At 35.1% G+C, this 20,617-nt stretch overlaps 1 protein-coding gene across 2 annotated transcripts in view; it reads right to left on the bottom strand.

Moving 5' to 3' along the window:
* Window positions 1–4,007: 4,007 nt before the first annotated feature.
* Window positions 4,008–20,617, bottom strand: part of LOC101896101 (ATP-binding cassette sub-family C member Sur) — a 223,289-nt gene continuing 206,679 nt past the window's right edge. Inside the window, exons 21-24 of one of the 2 annotated variants that reach the window (XM_011297641.3) lie at window positions 17,580–17,707; window positions 8,092–8,386; window positions 4,562–4,758; window positions 4,008–4,493 (exon numbers count right to left, since the gene is read on the bottom strand). In XM_011297641.3, the coding sequence (XP_011295943.1) occupies window positions 4,314–4,493; window positions 4,562–4,758; window positions 8,092–8,386; window positions 17,580–17,707 (800 nt within the window). In that variant the 3' untranslated portion in view covers window positions 4,008–4,313. The remainder of the gene's footprint in view (window positions 4,494–4,561; window positions 4,759–8,091; window positions 8,387–17,579; window positions 17,708–20,617) is intronic. The other variant, XM_020039687.2, reaches the window with a different exon arrangement.

The raw sequence follows: 20,617 nt of genomic DNA, 5'->3' as shown, positions 1-20,617 counted from the left end.
TTTCACCTTATAACACAGGTTGGATTTATTATTTACAGATTGCAATAATAGTCCGATCCTCACGAAAATTTTCACAAGGGTAGGGTTAAGATCAGAAGGGCTAGGCCTTTTGTTACAGAGATGTCTGCAATATATTAAGGGGTTGAAATGGACACACAATTAAAAATGTTCCTGATTGTGAAGTCGCATAGATAGAAAACAAAGGACACGAAATCTCCCATGAAGTTAGAGAGAGGTATACCAATATTTCCATTCTACCGAAACGCTGAAAATTACTCACAGGCGAAATCCAAAATACACGAAAGGCGAACTTCTGGCGTTTTTATGCAGATTTCATTGACGGATATGACGGACCACAACAACTAACAACTCGACGGAGTGCGTAAATATTGGGCAAATGCACCTGGTCAAAAAGCTGAGGGTAATATTTGGGCAATGATCTATGACATAATTTCAAAAGCGAAATCTTCCAAAATGGATTTGGACATAAGGGAGCTTTTGACATATAGTAGAGTTGTAGGGTATCACATAGTCGGCCCCGGACGAATATAGCCTTAGCTTACTTGTTTTTTATATTTTTTTTTATTAAACACATTCATGTTTGGCCCAAGGACGAACCCTATTGAAATTGGTGATAATCGGGTGATTATCTATATATCATATATTTTCAACCGATTTCGGCTTAATTGTGCACCAAATAGCCAATATAAGTCCTAATGAACTAAATGTTGGTACATCTGACCGAATTCAGTCTAGATTCAAGTACATCCTTTTATAAAAGAGGTACTTAATATCAGTTCCCATGCCAATCTTCTAAACTTGTTTTTAAGTAGTGTCAGGTATATCTAGACTTAACAGTCTAGTCAATTTTCCTGTTATTCCCAAAGCAAATTATAAAACGTGGACATTGCATATATACTTGACCTGCCTGCAGACAAAAGACTGACCTGTGCAAAAATTTAGCTTCCTATCTTTATTTGCTTTGACTCTAGCGTGATTCCAACAGACGGACGTCGTTCATCGAGAATATATACTTTGTAGGGTCTTAAATTATTATTTCGATGAGTTACATACGGAATGACGAACCTAAATAACTCCTCCATAAAATATATATGGTGAAATGTATAAAAATTAATTTTCCTTAATGTGTTGAAATCGTTTCAGATTCAAATATTATTACGGTGTCCGTTGCCGAAATATTGTATGTATAGGTTCACGTTTTTGTATAGCCCCATGTAGCGGTACCTCCCGATATTCAATATTTTGATGATTTTGCGACATTTTCCCACGAATATGTCTAAAAATTGGTATTTGGGGGACACAATGGGTTCTAATGTTTCCTTTACCCTAAGGTGGAGGGTATTAAAAGTTTGGCCCGACCGAACTTAATGTTTTTTTACTTGTTTTAATATAATCCTTCTCAAAGTGATATCATGCTCTCTATAGCAATGTTTTTTGGTATAAACCAAAATATAACTGCTCTAAAGTCAAATGTTGATAGGTGGTATGATCTACATTTTCTTACGGAAGCTCTACTAAATATACAAAGTGGTGTAGTGTATCATATAGTCGGCCCTGCCCGACTTTTGACTTTTCCTTACTGGTTTCCAAATGTCGATGTCGCTTTTATGCTTTACCGTAATATACCATTTTTGAATCGAAGCGACGGCTAAGGCGACTTGCATAAAACGTCGACGACGACTATAGAAACGACAAGTGTAATTGGGCCGATTATAAAATATATACTGTACTATGGATATATAAGTATATACTATATCATAAACCATTTCCTTTCCGAAAAAATTGTGTGAAGCGCCTAAAAGTATGTTATAAAAATGTCATTCCATATGCCTTCTCAAACAATTGCATATTGCTTTAGCGGTTAAAATCGCTTAACATTGGTAACTATGTTGTTGTGATATCATAACGATAAAGGTAAATGCTCCTGGTGACAATATTTTGACTCTATGTTGCCTCCTCTTTATACTTCTATGTCTTTGGAGTAGCTCCCATTCCCTCAATGAGCATTATGTGTTAAATAGTTGAATCATGAACTGATCAAAAAATATTGAATGGTGCTTCTTCTATTTGTGTTGTGTTTTCTCCAGAACATATCGCTGCTGAACCCTGAACATGATATGTAAACTAGCCTTAAAATATACACTAGTGTTTTCCAAGAAAATCTCTACTTTGGATTCACATGCATGCGAATTTCTTATTAGTCAGCTCAATGCCACGTTGTATGTGGGATAGAATGTTTGCGTTTAGACTTACATGTATTGTTTCGACATTTATTTTTAAAGTGGTTCATGTTAATATAACAGTTATATGAGTTCTTTCCTGGCGAATCACTACTAACAGATTTGCTATTTGAGAAGAGCATGCTATAAAAGTCTTCGTGTGAATGTCTGTGTGTGTTCTTGTATGGGGCAGCTGCACGTGTTGCAATCACGTTCCTATCTCTCACACACACTGTGTGTGTGTGTTCTCAATATTGTTATGCAATAACATAAGGAGCAAAAGCATGCAATGGAAACAAATGAGCCACAATAAAGACGGGAAAAAATCAAAAGAGAAAAAAAGTGCTAAACAAATGAAGCAGAATCACACACATTTATGTGACAGACTGTGTGAAGTTGTCACTTATCCGATCAGAGCCACTCTTATAAGTGGTTATGACATTCGTGCATTGGTCGGTCGCATATGCCATTGCATTGGAACGTGGTGGCAGTACATCCATCCATGTGACAGCATTTTAAGTGGCCCAGTCTGGAGGACACAAATATTGCTATTGTTTGCAATAAAACAATAGATTTCTTTAGGAGGGATATAGGTTGAGATTTAAGTAAATTAAAACCAGTGAAGAAAGTCTTAAAGTCGGGCGGGCCGAGTTTATGATACCCTACACCACTTTGCTAATTTAGCAGAGCTCCACATAACAATTAAAAGTTTTTATGGGAGAATTCAATCATACACGCTATGATTAAAATTATAATTTAAAGTTCAAAGGACTTTATATGCCGAAGCATTTATATCTTTTAAATTCGGACTTGTATTGCCAATTTGATATATATGGGAGCTATATCCAAATCTGAACCGATCTTGATAAAATTTGGTAAAGATATTTCTGAGCTGTATTTCATATATTTTCCTGAATATCGTTGTTACGGAGTGCATATTACGGCTGTGGGTAACAAACATGACAAATCGGATGAACAATATATATGAGAGCTTAGCTATATCTGAACCGATCTTCACCAAAAATTGACATACTAGCTTCTAGACTCAATTCGGTCGTAAGTGCCAAATTTCGTCCCATTTGGGCAAATATTGTACGTTTGGTGCACAATAAAAGGTAAATCGAACGAAGTTATATGTGGGAGATATATCCAAATCCGAACCAATCTCGATATACTTTAGCAAAGGTATTTCTGATCTGTATTTGATATATTTCCCCAAATATTGTTGTTACAGAGTGCATGTTACGACAGCGGAGGACTGAAATAACAAATCGGATGAACAATATATATGGGAGCTATAGCTATATCTGAACCGATTTCAATCAAAATTTGGCATACTTGTTTTCAGACCTAATTTGGTTGTATGTGCAAAATTCCATACTATTCGGGCCGATATTACACGTTTGGTGGCCAATAAAAGGCAAATCGGACGAAGATATATATGGGAGCTATATCTAAATTTTGACCGATTATCTCCAATTTCAATAGGGTTCGTCCTTGGGCCAAACAAATGTTGTTAGGAAAATTTCATCTGGATCGGGTAATAAATGCGAACTGTACCTTGTTCACAAAAATATATGGACAGACAGGCGGACGGTCGGACATGCACAAATCGACTCAGAATGTGATTCTATGCAGATCATGAAATGGAACTATGGGTCTATCTCGTTTCCTTTTGCCTGTTGCAAAAAATGCACAAAGACATAATACCCTGACCTCCTTGTGGTTTAGGGTATAATTACAATTGTAGGCCATTTTATTTTTACATACATATACATCAATATGTAATATATCTTATTTATATACATATTTAATTGAGATATTTTAACTACACACATTTACAGTTAAGTACAATTTTTACACGCATACATACAAACATTAAATAGTAATTTAAAATTAATTGATTTTTTACTAACTTTTAGCAGTTTTGTTGGCATGTCTGGTGTAATCTTCTTTATTTTGGTCAAGACACACAAAATTCAGTTTGTCAACAAATAAAGCTAAAAGCTAGGAAAAACAAATTTCGTAAACATAAATAATACAAAATTATAGATATTAAACTATTTTCAATTCTTAAAAACTTTGTATTCCTGTATCCGTACTCAGAACAGACAGTGGTCGGCCCGATTTCAAGAGAGCTGCAAAAATACCATCTGCCTTATTTTTCAATTCGCCGGGTGGACCATCTTCAATAATTTCGCCCTTTTCCAAGACAATAACACGATCATAATCCAGAATGGTTGACAAACGATGCTGTGAGAGAAAAAATGTTCATTAATTAATAATGAGAGAAAATGGGTAAATTGTTTGCCTCAACATACCGCTATTGTTATTATCGTCCTTCCCTGGAAAGCCTTGTGTGCCGCTGCCAGTAGCGCCTTTTCGGTGCTGGAATCCAGCGAACTTGTAGCTTCATCCAACACCAAGCACACGGAACCCCTTAAAATAGCTCGAGCCAGGCAGAAAAGTTGTCGATGGCCAACACTTAAATTTATTCCACCATCCATGATTTCAGTATCTGAAAGGGAATGAGGGAAATAAAATACATTTTTTTAATAATTAAGGGAAAAAATTTAGCGGATTATGATAGCATAGCTAAAAACCGGTGTTTTGAAAGTTTACATTGCAAAGTAACCTGGATAGAAGGGGACAAGTTCCCCCTCTTCCACACTTTTAGAAATATTCGGATTAAAATTCCTCAAAATCCGTTCGTTTTAGGTACATAGTGTCTTCGGCTATATTGCAGAAAAAAATATGAAGAATATTTTGGCAAATTGTAACACTCGAGTGAGCCAAAAAACTACCTTTAAAGTGGATCGTAGCTAGAACAGCAATCTCTAATTCCATTGTATATCTAAAACAATTAAAAAAACATTAAGTTCGCCCGGTCCGATATTTTATTACCCTCCACAATTGGAAAAATTTTGTATATAAAAGGATCTGAATTCAAACGTGTTCCACTTTAAACTACAAATACCAGTAAGACCGTTTGGATAATGCTATTAAAATTTTCAAAAAGCGGGTGAGGCTGTTATATGGGGGCCATACCAAAACGGGAACCTCTTGGACAATTTTATACTTCAAGGATTGCCATCCAGCAAATCTTCTTAAACACCACATTTGTAACAATTTCGTGGGTAAATGTGACTAGGATTATCAAAATACCAAATATATGTGGGTATCGTTGTATGTGCGCTAAATAAAAGCATGGACCTATACATACAAAGTTTCGCCACCGGACTAAAACCTATTATGTTCCACAAATACCATTTTTTTTAAATAAATTCGTGGACAAATGTGGCGAAAATCATCAAGATACCGAATAGCGGGAGGTACCGTTATATGAGGGCTATACAAAAACGTGGACCTTGTATATATGCAATGTTTCGCCACAGAAGCTATTTATAAGCAAATTCTAGGCAGATTCGTGAAAAAACTGTGGCAAAAATCATTAAAATACTGAATTTATGGAGATACCGTTATATGGGTTCTATACATAGACCTATACATACAATGTTCCGCGGCCGGTGCTAGAACCCATTATGACCTACAAATACCATCATCAAAATACCGAATAGCGGGAGGTACCGTTATATGGGGCCTATACCAAAACGTGGACCCATATATCTCATTTTCAATACCAACCATCCTAGACACAATACAAATTGTTCTGCCGAATTTTGAAGCTTTACATCAAATAATGTCAGCTACATCGTAATTTCAACAGACAGACGGACATCGTTAAATCGACTTAGAATTTTGTGCTGATCATAAATATATAAACTTTATGAGGTCTACGAGGAACATTTAGGGATGTAACAAATTGAATGACAAAGTTTATATACCCTCCTTTTCAGTGTGAAGAGTATAATGGTGCTCTGTTAAGAAAATTCATCGCGCGCTTCTTTCATTTTTCGAGGAATCTCATTTGTGACTCAATGGGTACGTAAATAAGCAGAGCTGTCGATTTTGGAGTGAATGTCAGCCGGAAGCATTGTAATGTAACTATGATTTCTCCAATCTCTATTTGTTTGGATCAAGGACGAATCCTATTGAGAATCGGTTCAAATTTAGATATATAACCGGTTTCGGGTTAATTGTAAACCAAATGGCCAATATCGGTCGAAATGATCTGAATTTTGACTCGAAGAAAGTACATCAAATTTGAAAATCGGTTCAGATATAGCCATAGCTCACATATATATGTTTCATCCGATTTAGGGTTTTAAGTCCCTCACATGCGTAATATGCACTCCACAAAAATAATATTTGGTACCAGGTATAAGATACAGCCAAGAAATACCTCTGTCGAATTCGAATTCGAGATCGGATCTGATTTGAATGTAATGTATATAGGAGAAAGATGTCTCCCGATATCAGGTTTATTGTTCACCAAATGCCTAATATCAATCTAAATGAAGTGAATCTTGGCAATTCCGACTGAATTCCTTCTAGAAACAAGAACTTCAAATTTAAGTGAAAATCGGTTCAAATATAGCTATAGCTCCCATATATATGACTAATTCGATTTTGGTTTTTATGTCTCTCAATGATGATATTTGGTACCAGATATCAGGTACAGATCAGAAATAAGTGCCAAAAATGTTGTCAAGATCGGTTCAGATTTGGATATAGCTCTCATAAATATCTTTATCCGATTACAGGTTTGAGGACTGAATTTTGGCGCTTTCGACGGAATTCAGCCTAAAAGCATGTACTTCAAATAGCTCTCATATATATGTTTCATTCAATTTGATGTTTAATTACCTCATATGCGTTATATGCACTCCACAACGAAGATATTTAATACCGGACATCGGATACTGCTCGAAAATACCTCTGCCAAATTTTATAGAGATCCGTTCCGATTTTTATATACCTTCGGTATTCATCTTCATGCGATTTTACGTTTATTATTCACCATATATATAATATCACCCCATATTGCATAGATTTGTTCATATTCAATCATTTGGTGAATTTGGTCCGGTATATATATATATATATATATATTACTCCAATAAATATTTTTTCATATAATCCTTATCGAAGTCAATTCATGCACTATACAGCAATGTTATTTAATACTAGAGGTACAAGGTAAAGCCTTCGTCAAATTTGTTGAAAATTGACCATAGAATAACTACTTTTTCGGACGCCAAAATAAATGCCTATCAAGACGGTTTGTAAACCCAGTTGGGAAATCCAGTAATCGTTTAATCGCGACATTTTTGGATCCCTCTCCTAAATACCAAAGGTATTATTTTCTTCCCTATTCTTATTTTTTTATTTATTTTATCATAGTACAATTCACAACTATATTTTCAGCTTATAACCGCTTAGCTAAGGGCAATTACGTTAAACCCTTGAAACTTTAAGAGGATATTAGAAAATTCCAAACAAATACAAAACTCTTCCATTTCATGGGAGAAATGCCAAACCTCTGCTCCCGAAACTCACTTGACATGTCAATGAATGTTGTGAAGCCAAGCAAACTCTTGGGGAACTTGGAGCGTGCAATCGATGATGGCCTATTTCGTGGTAAGCATTTTATGATGTCCACTAGGCGGAGGGACAGTCGATTGCCACCACTTTAATCCGCTATGCGGCAACCCCATCAGCAAGTTCACTTGAAAATTCAAATTGCATAAAACCCAACAAATACATACATATGTAAAAAACTACAACAATGTATATACGTACTCATATAGGTTTGTCTCTGGAACTGGTTGACGACACATGTGACAAACATACACTCACACACATATGGTATATGAGTAATCGTTAGGATTCTATGACACATGAAAACATACATACATACCTGCACGTTAACAAACACATCTATACATACCTAATCCCTGTGGCATTTTACTATTGACAAAGTCCTTCAGCTGTGCCAATTCAAGGCAATTCCACAGCTCCAAATCCGAGTAGTAACCAGACGGGTCAAGATTCTCCCGTATTGTCATATTGAACAAATGAACATCCTGCGGGATTATCGATAATCGTGTACGTATCTCATCCGGGTGTATGTGTGCGATATCGTTGTCATCGATGCGTATACAGCCCCGGCTCACCTGCAGAACACCGAATAGGGAAAGGGCCAATGATGATTTACCGCTGCCAGTGCGACCACAAATGCCAATCTGTAAAAAAGATGAGAAAAACAGATAGACAGACAGACAGAGAGAACGAATTAATGAAAACCACAAATGCACAGAGGGAGAGAGAGAGGGAGACACACACGCACAGAAGCAAACAAGTGGTAGCAACGATTAACCCATTAGTGGACGAAGTTCCCTGGGCACTATCTTTAAGCGATTTACACCAATTACAATTAAAAATGGTCTAGTTAATTTGTTTTAAAAACAATTTATTCAAAAAAGCTTATGGTTTTGGAGTTATGGACCGTCCCTTATAAGGGACCCTGCGCATTGGGTACACTTGGCTTATGATATTCCTTAAAGCAATTTTTAGGGTGGAGACCTTTGTCACACTTCTTACAAATAAATTTAGACTTTTTGCCGCATAATCCACACCGTTTATCTGTTTTTGAATATTCAATAATGTAGTTTCTGCCATCATATCTTGTATCTGCAGTGACATTGCTATTGCGCAAACCATTTGATGCTGGGGTACCATACTATTCCAGATATGATGTTGCAATATAACGGCGAAAATTTATAAGAGTTGAACATGCCGGGTCATTGGGATGTAACTTCTTCATTAACACCCATGCATTCACTACTGACCATCAAGCAAATATGCAAATATGGCCACCACCATCAGTATCTTCATCAGTATCTGCACCATCTATTGGTGGGATCGCGTAAATTTCAATGTCGTGCATCTCATTATCGCCAATAGCATCCAATTCATTCAGTATTTCAGAAACTGTAAGTCTGCACATATAAGATTTATTACTCAATCAGTGGATTACAATTGTACTACGGGGACAGTGTCCCTCTTAGGGGACGTTGCATTCATAGTCACTTTATGCACGTGTCACAACAATTTATTTTATTTTTTTTGGCATAAATTAGTCTATTAAACTTGCTTACAAATAATAATACCAACACAATCATAAATATTCACAGAACCATAACTTTATTGAAATTTTACTTACCCAGCTCGAGATTTTTGTTTTTTCACAAATTGGTTTTCCATATTTTGCACAAAATACAACACGCAACTCGCAAGAAATTAAACGAATAGGATAGAACATAATTCGTTGCAGTGTCACTAACGGCATAGCCTACTTGTTTACAAAAAAAACGAGTATTGGAAAGTGCCACAGTGGAAAATGTGAGAGTCCCTTATAAGGGACACTGCCCACTAATGGGTTAATAAAGGAGAAGAAAGAAAAAAAAAACAAATACAAACAATAATGGATGAGAAAAACAATGACAATTAAAATGGATTGTCCTTTGAGAGGTATTCAAAAAAAAAAAAAAAAGTGTGGGGAATCGTAGTTAAAGTAATGGCTTAAGGTGAAAGTTCAATAAATTCTGAAACAAATATATCGTAAGCAACAGTCCTATATGTTAAAATAGCTATAAGATGTCTTTAAATCCCTCATATAGCGAACTTCTAGCGGTACTCTATTACGATGAATATATGGACCTATATAGAACACTTTTTGTTACGATTGAAAAGTCTAAACAGCAAATTGTAAATAAAAATGGTTTAATGAGTCAAATCGGGAGGAGTCTTTAAAATGCCTAAAATGAAATAGAAGCGTTATATGAGGGTTATAGAAGACCATGAATCAATATCGATTCTTTTGCATGAAATACAAAATACAGAAATGGAGCTTACTCTGCTAGATAAAAGGTCGAAATCATTACAAAGGCCGAAAATATGTAAATTGTTATACGGAGGCTATACAAACTCTAGACCGATCTCGAAATTTTTGTAACGTTCTCCAAATACAAAGGGCTAACTCCGGATATTGTGTTTAAATCCTTAAAAATGATTGAAAGCTGGTGGAAACCTTATATGATGTTTATATGAAAACTTCGATTGTCATACCCTCAGCCATAAGCCCATTGATACGGCAAAAATGTGTCTCATTAAAATAACGGTTTTCAACCCTAGGTCTCTTTTGATGAAGTCCGTTTCAGGGCATTGGAGTCTATCTAGTGATGTCCGTCTGTCTGTCAAGGAAAATATTATCAGACGGTTTTGTCGAAAGGTGAATACCAAACCGTTGACGTTTTATGGGAGAGGTTCCGAAGCAGTTGGCCGATATTGACCAATTCGTATCTGACCTAAGACTAACATAAATATTACACCGTTCCATATTTGGACTACATCGATTACTTCCTCTGCTTCATATGAGATATGTGCAAATTTTTAGAAAGGGAGGAAATATGGAAGAGGTGTCAGATATAGCGGATTGAAGTATTCAATTTTCAAACTACATCTAATGCAGATAGCAATATTGGTATGCGCAAAATTTGAAGGAAATCGAACATTTATATCCAATTTTATGTGAAATCATAAATTCCGATTAATTTCATTTTCATTTACGGATGAGGTACCAGAAGGGGTTAGCAGATGTATATCATCTTCACAATAGATTTAGCAAAAATAATTGAGCGTTTTGTTTTTTCAAATCTTGAACCCGATGTGGGGGAGGTACCAGAAGAAATGCTCGTATCTCTACCATATTTATAAAAGATTTTTATTGATGAAAATTTTGAGATGTACCCAGTATCAATTTAATCGAACGTTATTTTCACATTTTATGAGCTTCTTGGATTTAAAAATTTTGAACCATTGTGTGTGTGATGGAGTGGACCGATATATCCCATCTTCACAGCAGATCTTGTGTTATGAGAAATAATGGTATGTTTGAAATATTAAGGGAACCAGATGCTTATTTCAGATTTTATATTCGTTTTAGTTATTCAAAATTTTGACCCTTCGTGGGGGAAGTACCAGAAGAAATGACATGATATATTCCATCACAGCAGATATTGTGTTAGTAGAAGTAATGGGATGTGTGAAATATTAAGGGAACGGGATGTTCATTTCGGATTTTGTAATCGTTTTGGTTATTCTAAATGTTGACCCTTTGAGGGGGTGTTACCAAAAGAAATGCACCGATATTTACGATCTTCGCAATTTTAAAGACAATCGAACTCTTATTTCACATTAAATAATAGTAATAATTTTTCAAAAATATTGGCAAAGTTAGCACTAAGTCGAATGATCTTTTCTCGCTTTAAGAGGTAAATTATTTTCTTTAAAAAATTATTTTCTTTCTGGCGTGCGTACCGCCAGCCAGACAGACAGATAGACGTCTCGAAACAAACGTTACTTCGATGAGGAACGTTTTGGTCGTATCAAATGATATATCCCCTCTGTAGCCATATGGCTGGCAGACTGTAAAAAATGGAGCAGATAGAACTCATTGTTGGGTCGGTAAAGGAAAGCATTTTTGATCAAAATAATCCTCGTATTGGTATCTGTCATATTTCTGAGGACATTGCATATCCGAATCTGTAAATTTTCAAAACATCGATACACATGTCTTTTCTTTTTAGCTTTATTTCTATAATCTAGCGATTTTTATCGAATTTCGTTCACAGCGTATAAATCAAATTCTGATACCGCAGGATATGACACCGGTTAGCAACATTTGCTGTTATGAGCCCCCAAAATTTGGGGCATTAGAAAGTTAATATGCTCTAGAAAATTTCTTATTAAAATTTTAGGTATATTTTCGTAATTATTTGTTGTTTGTATTCTAAACGTTTTCGTATGTGTAGATCGGAGATGGGGGAAAAATATAAAAAATTGACCGTGAACAATTTTTTCCTTGAAGATGGTGTTTTACTGTTTAAATTGTTTTCAATATTTGTTTCTTGTGACATAACTTTGCCTCAGTGAGAAAACTAAGATTTTAGACGGCTTGAAAGATATGAGCCCCAAATTTTAGGGATAATTAACAGCAAAAGTTGCTGCTTTCCCATATCTCTGAATATGGTTTACACTTCCATAGTGATATCTTTTTAATACCCTCCACCATACTATAGAGGGTATATTAACATTGTTATTCCGTTTGTAACTCCTCGTAATGGATACCACAGCCTATGACAAAAATTTTTCTGTGCAGGTCCACGTCTTCGTATAGCCCCATACCATATGTAGCTCCCGATATTCGGTATTTTAATAATTTCAGCAACATTATTCAACGGAATTGTTTCAAATTTCGTATTGCGAGATCTTAATGATTACTACAACCTTTTAAAAAACAATCGTATGCAGTACTACTCCTTCGTATAGCCACTATATAACGGTACCTTCCCTTATTCGGTATTTTCATGATTTTAGCTAAATTATTTACCGGATTTATTTCAAATTTCGTATTTGAAGTTCGTAATGGGTGCTACAGCCTATGACAAAAAGTTATGTATGCAGGTCCATGTCTTCGCATAGCCCCCATACGACGGTACCTCCCAATACTAGGTATTTTTATGATTTTTGCGACATTATTCACCCGAAGTGTAACAAATTACGTATTTTAAGTTGGTAATGCGTACTGCAGCCTATGACAAAAATTTTTGTATGCAGGTCTTCGTATAGTCTCCATATAACATTCTTCATTAAGTGGTAGTTTCCGTAAGTTTTTTTTTTATTAAATTTGTAAGTTCTTTCGAAATGGTGGCGGTAGCCGCCGAACTTAGCTGCTTTTTCACTTGTTTTGAACCCAATTTCCAAAAATTAGGAAAATTCCCAGTTTTTGTTCCCTTACAATATTTTACATTACAATTTTGAATTTTGTTGTATAAAATTGACTCTTACAAAAATAAAATTTTTGTCCTCAGCAACGGAGAGCTGTTTGCTAGTGCGAACTTAATAATTTAATTTAAATGTTTTGCATTTAAAATATTTGCATACAACATGTTCACACTTTAAAACAATGATGCATGTTTATATTTTATTTTATTTTTTTTTTTTTTTTGTAAGTTTAAACTTTGGCCCTTTTTTCATTTGCAATTTATTTCCAATTTGGCATTTTCTATTTCCGCAGAAATATTAACTGTTTAAAGCGAACTTTGTTATTTTTGTTTATTTACTAAAAAATTGTTTGGGATTTTTTAGAAAAAAATAATTTTTTTGTTGGTTATATTTCCGTTTTTGTCATTTTATTTTTCATTCCAACTAAACTCACATCATAATCACACGCTAGTCAGTCATGTCTATCAACGCTTTGCAGTTAATTTACTACAGGCCAAAGCCATTAGAAACAAAAACAGGAAGCCGAATAAAGTTAAATGTTACAAATTGCAATTTTTACTGATTGATTACAACGAAAAACCGGCTAAATAATAAAAAAAAAAAATATATTTTTACTTTAATCTCGGGATGGATGTTGTTAAATATTTACAACAAATACAAATTATGTAATATTTATTTGTGATAGAAAACAAAAGAATAGAACAGAGTTAAAATAGCCAATGGCATATCGAAATAATTGGCAGGAATACAAAAAAAAACGATGCTGATGGATGTGATGGCTTAGTTTAATCAAACAGCGACATCACATTTTTTTGTTGTTGTACAAAAGGATACAAAACTATTATAAAATTGAAATGTTGATTAAATACGGAAAAATGGCACATTGTTTGGAGCAACATTTGTGGCCAGTGTACCCAAAACAAAGGAAGCTTAAAAAATATTACTAATTGAGACAAAAATATTTCCTGTATTTCCTTACTAACACACACATGCAACGGCTGAAGTTAGAAATTTTAAAATTTGCATTTGAAGATGTTTTTTTAAATTTTTACGATCGGAATAAGAAGTAAATAGTTGGTTGCAAAATGTCTCGTAGATAATCTATTAAGGGAATCATCTGAAATCTTAATTATACTTCAAAAAGTATTATTTCAAACCAATAAAGAAAGTTTAAATGTCGGGCGGGGTCCGACTATATGATACCCAACAGCCCTTTGCATATTTAGTATTGCTTCATATAATAAATATAACAAATCGGATGAACAATATATATGGGAGCTTTAGCTATATCTGAACCGATTTTCACCAAATTTAACTTTCTTGTTTCAATTTGGTCGTAAGTGCCAAATTCCAGCCCATTTGGGGCACAATAATAAATGGGAGCTATTTCCAAATATGAACCGATCTCGATAAAATTTGGGAAAGGTATTTCTGCGCTGTATTTGATATATTTCCCCAAATATCGTTGTTATATTGCGGCTGCAGAGGTCAAAAATATCACATAGGATAAGCAATATATATGGGAGCCATAGCTATATCTGACCCGATTTCGATCAAAGTTGGCATACTAATTTCCAGACTTAATTTTGCCGTATATGCAAAATTCCATTCTATTTGGGCTAATATTACACGTTTTGTTCACAATTAAAAGCAAATCGGACGATATATGGGAGCTATATCTAAAATTTGACAAATTGGCTCCGATTTCAGTAGGGAAAGTCCTTAAACAAATGACTTGTGCAAAGTTTCATCTGGATCGGGTAATAAATGCGAACTGTACTTTGTTCACAAAAATGCATGGACCGACGGACTCAGAACGGACGGACTCTCGTTTTTTTGCCTATTACAAACAAATGCATAACATCCTGACCACCTTGTGGTGTAGGGTATAAAAAATCGAAAGCAAATTTTTCCCAACAAACATTTTCTCACCCTTTTACAACATTAATGACCCTCATGCCCTAACGTGAACATACATATACCACGATCCGTCATCGGAGCTAGAACTAATTACGAAATAAAAATACCATTTCTTAGACAAATCCACAGAAAAACGCGACACAGACCATAAAAATGCCGAATATCGGGATTTACTGATAAATGGTGTTTATGCGAAAACGTGGATATATACATATAATGTTCCGCCACCGAATTACGAACTACTAATATCAAATTTTACACAAATTCTTGGAAAAAATGGGGCAAAAAAATCATCAAAACAAGTAAAAAAGCTGTAAGTTCCGGCCGGGCCGAACATTTATTACCTTCCACCATACGGAACGAACAGGGGCATGCATAAGCAACTTTTGTCATAAGGCATTACAATATTCAAATGCGAAACTTAAAATTCGGTGAATAATGTCGCTAAAATCATCAAAATACCGAAAATAGGGAGGTACCATTATGTGGGGGCTATACGAACACCTGGACCTGCATACGCAATTTTTCGTCGTACGCTATAGTACGCATTTCGAATTCTAAATACGTAATTTGAAACAATTCCGCTGAAAAAATGTAGCTAAAATTATCAAAATGCCGAATATCGGGATGTACCTTTATATGGGGAGCTATGCGAATACGTGGACCTGCACAGAAAATTTTCTGTCATAGGCTTTAGTATCCATTACGAACTTCAAATGCCAAATTTGAAATATTTTCGGTGAATAATGTCGCTAAAATCATCAAAATGCCGAAAATAGGGAGGTACCATTATGTGGGGGCTACACGAAGAAATGGACCTGTACAGACAATTTTCTGTCATAGGCTGTAGTATCCATTACGAACTTAAAATATCAAATTTGAACTCTTTTCGTTGAATAAATTCGCTTAAATCGCCAAAATACCGAAAATAGGGAGATACCATTATCTGGGTGTTATACCAAAACGTGGACGTACATGGCCCATTTTCACTACCAAAATATCATAAAATGTTATCAAACTACTTCATTTCGTTCGGAATCTGGAGTGATTTCCACAGATGGACGGACATAGCTAAATCGACACAGAATTTCATGATGATCAAGAATATATAAACTTTATGGGATCTAAAATGTATACTTTGAGGTATTACAAACATAATGACGAACTTAATATACCCTCCATACTATAGAGGAAGGTATAAAAATCACCCCGAATATCGGGAGGTGCCGAAAACGTGGACGGTTATATCTCATTTTCAAAACCAACCATCCTGGACACAAAACAAATTGTTGTGAACTCTACGTCCAATGATGTGGGCTTTATCATGATTCCAACAGAAAGATGATGACTATATATTCTTCATTGGATCTACGATGAATATTTAGGGATTTTACACATGGAATGACAAAATAAATATACCTTCATTTTCTAGGTGAGGAGGTTATAACAGCTGATTGTGTATTCTGTAGTACTTTTACGAATTTCCAAAAACATCGTCTTATGGTCCATCTTTAATAGACTGATTGAAAAAATTAATAGAACCTAACATAAACAAGTAAAAAAGTTGAATACCCTCCACCATTTGGTACAAATTTGGCAAGATTTAAGAAATAAAATCCATTAAAAATTCTGTTAAAATCTTAAAAATACCAAATGTTACAGTATATTAGGGTCTATTCGACCACGTGGACCTGCATAGGCAACTTTTGTAATAAGATATAATAATAATCAAATGCTTAACTTAAAAAATAAAATCGGTTTATAATGTAGCTAAAATAAATAAAATACAGAATATAGGGAGGGAGGTTCCATACGTGGACCTGCACAGACAATTTCCTGGCATAGGCTGTAGTATCCATTACGAACTTCAAATACAAAATTCAGGTAAATAATGTCGCTAAAATCATCCAAATAAGGATAATCGGGGGTACCCTTGTATGGGGACTATACGAAAACGTGGACCCACATGGCTCATTTTCTGTCTTAGGCTTCTGTATTAGGCTATAGTATCCATTACGAACCTCAAACACCAAATTTGATACAATTCCGGTATACCGAATATCGGGTATTCATTTCGTTCGGAACCTAGAGTGATTTCCACAGACGGACGGACATTGATAAATCGACATAGAATTTTATGCTGATCAAGAATATATATGCTTTGTGGAGTCTAAAATGTATATTTCGAGGTGTTACAAACGAAATGACAAACTTAATAAACCCTCCATACTACGGTGGTGGGTATAAAAGTAAAATTTCGATACTTATTTGTAAATAAAAACTTCGTTTTTGGATTTTTTGTACCTTTTAAGTTCGACGTTCCAAGGACGATACGATATCTGATTTCACGTATTACTTAGGAACCACACGCGAAATTTGAGACAATATATTGAGTACTTTATTGTACCTTTGAGTACGAATTAAAAAAAAAATCCAATAGTCTGATCGGAAAAAAAGAATGAATACAGCAAAGTATAAATTTGTAAAAATATTTAATAATACTGAATTAGCATAAAGCGTAATCCAATCATGGTGCGTTGAAGCCCCTTACTATAAGCATAACATTTTCTCATACAACTTCAACCAACCACAACATTCTTCCTTACAAACTGGAAAAAAATTGTTTCTTCTTTTACAACTTTCTAAATATGTATGCGTTTTGTAACTTACCCTTTGGCCAGCCGGTATTTTCAAATTTAAATTTCTAATAACATCCTCTTGCTGTCCTTCATAGCGCAAACTGACATTTTCGAAAGATATATCGCCGCGTTGTGGCCACGAAATTGCTACGGGTTTGTCTGTCAAAAAAAAAAAAAAGTAAAGCAAAGCAAAAAAATAAATAAATGAAAAGTGTAAGTAACGTCAAAAAACCCAACAACATAAATAGATAAATAAATAATAACACTAAAACACCAGAGAGTGTGTGGGTGTGGTAGCACATACACACACACACACACAAAAACGACCACAACGCAAATCGGTGTGGTACTGGTGGTGGCATATCAAATATTTTGCACAATTCTAATTTTATTTTGTTAGGTTTTTTCCACAACAACAATCGGGATATGTTTCATATTTAAACAAAAAAAGTGTTAGTAGATGAGACTGATAGACCAAAACAACCAGGCCACAAATTATGGGAATCAACAAAAAACAAACAAACAGACACACACACACACACTCACAAAATTTATGGCTTAAATAAACCACCAACCAAACAGTGGCAGGAATTCAAGTAAATGTTAGTCACATAGGGTAGCCCTTTGGGGCAATTGCATGGTGGCCGCAGTGTTTGTTTGCGGTAGTGTGGGTGCAGCTTAGCATTTGCAGTGAAATCCTAATAGAATATTTAAAATATTTGCTGGTAGGTAAATATTTTGTGGACAAAAACGACTGTGTGGTATCGTACGATTATTTTAAATAATGCTGTAGGTTACATATTGGAATTATAAACCCCCGTAATACGGGGAAGCATATTGAAAAATATGCACAAAAATGTGTATACATTTATAAAAATATATTTATTATGAGATTTATTGAAACTTGTTTTTATTCTAAATTTGGAAACAGGAATTTAAGGAAGAGAAAAGTAGATAGTTCGAAGTAAGTATTTCATTTAAAAAATATTTTTCTTCGTCCTATAAACCTATACTATATTTATTCCTTAGATATATAGCATTAACATGAGAACTGGCAGGGAAGGTCTTTATACTCAAATTCCATATTCATCGCAGGTTCCTGGCAAAGAGAGATATATTTAGATATTGCAAGTTGTAACGAATCGCTGACTTGTATCGCAAGTTATGACAGATAAAAGTATTGAAAATGGTTACCCTTTGTGAATGAGGTACCAGAAGGGGTTCACAGATATATATATAATCTAAACAACAGATATTCTTTGAGCCTTTGCGGGGGAGGTACCAGAAAGAGTGGACCGATATTTCCCATCTTCACAACAGATCTGGAGGAGGTACCAGAAGAACTTGACCGATATTATTCATTTTTCCACCTTACCTAGAACTGACGCTAATATTAGGATTAGCAAAGGTGGAGCAAAATCGGGTTATTGCTTCTCTTTCTGTGCAGATTTTTTTTTTTTTTTTTTTTGAAAATTTCGACCTTTGTGGGGGATGTACCAGAAGGAGTGGATCGATGTATTCCATCTTGGCACCAGATCTTGTATTAATGAAATTATTACAATGTGTGAAAATTGAAGACAATCGGACTCTTACATCAAATGTTATAAGAATTGTAATTATTCAAAATTCTGACCCTTTGTGGGGGAGGTACTTGATGGAGTGGACCGACATTGTCCATTTTCGCACCTGACCTAGCACTGATAAAAATATTAGGATTCGCTAAGATGGAGCAAAATCGAATTATCCTTTCTCTTTCTGTGCAATAAATTATTTTGTTTGAAAATGTTGACATTTTGTGTGGGAGGTACCAGAAGGAGTGGACCGATATTGTCCATCTCTGAACTCGATCTAAGTTTGACAATAATATTACGATGTACCAACTTTGGATCAAATGGGATACTCCCTTTGAGAGTTATGGTGCGCACCAGCCAGCCAGACAGACGGATGGACATCGCCAGATCGACCCCAAATGTCCTGAAACAGATTTCGTCCAAAGAAACCTAGGGTCTAAAACAGTTATTTCGACTAGGCACGTTTTGGCCGTATCAAATGATATATACCCTCTGTAGCCATATGGCTGAGGGTATAATGAATACATTTTTGATGTGAATGTTAAAGAAAAAGCGATTATAGCATTAGAATACAGGTGCAGCCCCAGCAGAGAATACAAATTTCTAACAAGTGCCTGCAAAAAGTCCACATTAATGGAAAAGCGAATATTGAATGATTAAAAAAAAGGACGAATGATTGATTTTATCATTGTCGATACAACAGTCGACGTGAAGTAGTTTTTAGGGAATATCTTTCGCCGTAAAAAATTGTGACGTCATGGTATTTTTTAGTCGACGTTGATATTTTATCAATTTTGTGGTAGATTTTTGACCACGAAAATAACAACACCAAAACTATTTGCAAATATTGACATTATTTCCGAAACTAGACAGATCCTAGTGCTAAAAACCTCAATGCTGTGGCCAATTGGAACAGCTCTAGTTTGGTAAAAACACTTCGATTTTTTTCGAATTTTTTCCAGAGGTTGGTATTTTTATCTGATTCCGGGAAACTATTTTTTTTCTTGGGGGACGGACCCGGGGCCTCTGATTTTTGACTCGAAATCCTGGTTCAAGACCCGGATCGAGTTACGCGATATAGACAATATAGGTTTGAAAGCTTATGAAAATACCTATCCAAAAAATTGTCACATGACCGCCGAAGACCGGCTACTTACAACAACTGATAAATTTAGAAAACTTTAGTTGGCGTAGCCGTTTGTACATACCCAGAAGTGAATATCTCTGGACCCAGAAAAGGTATTAACACAAATTGTAGCATTTTGGAAAGGTAAGAGTGTCAGCTATAATTTGACATCAAAATGGATCCTTCTTCGACTTTGTGGGGGTTTTATAAAAAATCAGAGCCTTAAAAATCGATAATTTGACAAAAACTTTTGAACCGCTTTAAATAAGCCCATCAAGTGACAACTTGTTGGAGAGGTATTTTCATACCCGATACCTATATTGTCTATATTTGGTAAGTGGATCCGGGTCTAGCCCGGGTCTTGAACCCGGA

This window comes from Musca domestica, unplaced genomic scaffold, assembly GCF_030504385.1.
Source record: "Musca domestica strain aabys unplaced genomic scaffold, Musca_domestica.polishedcontigs.V.1.1 7, whole genome shotgun sequence".
Taxonomy (NCBI): Eukaryota; Metazoa; Arthropoda; class Insecta; order Diptera; family Muscidae; genus Musca; species Musca domestica.
Note: the sequence above shows the minus strand (reverse complement) of the source record. Positions and strands in the feature narration are given on the sequence as shown.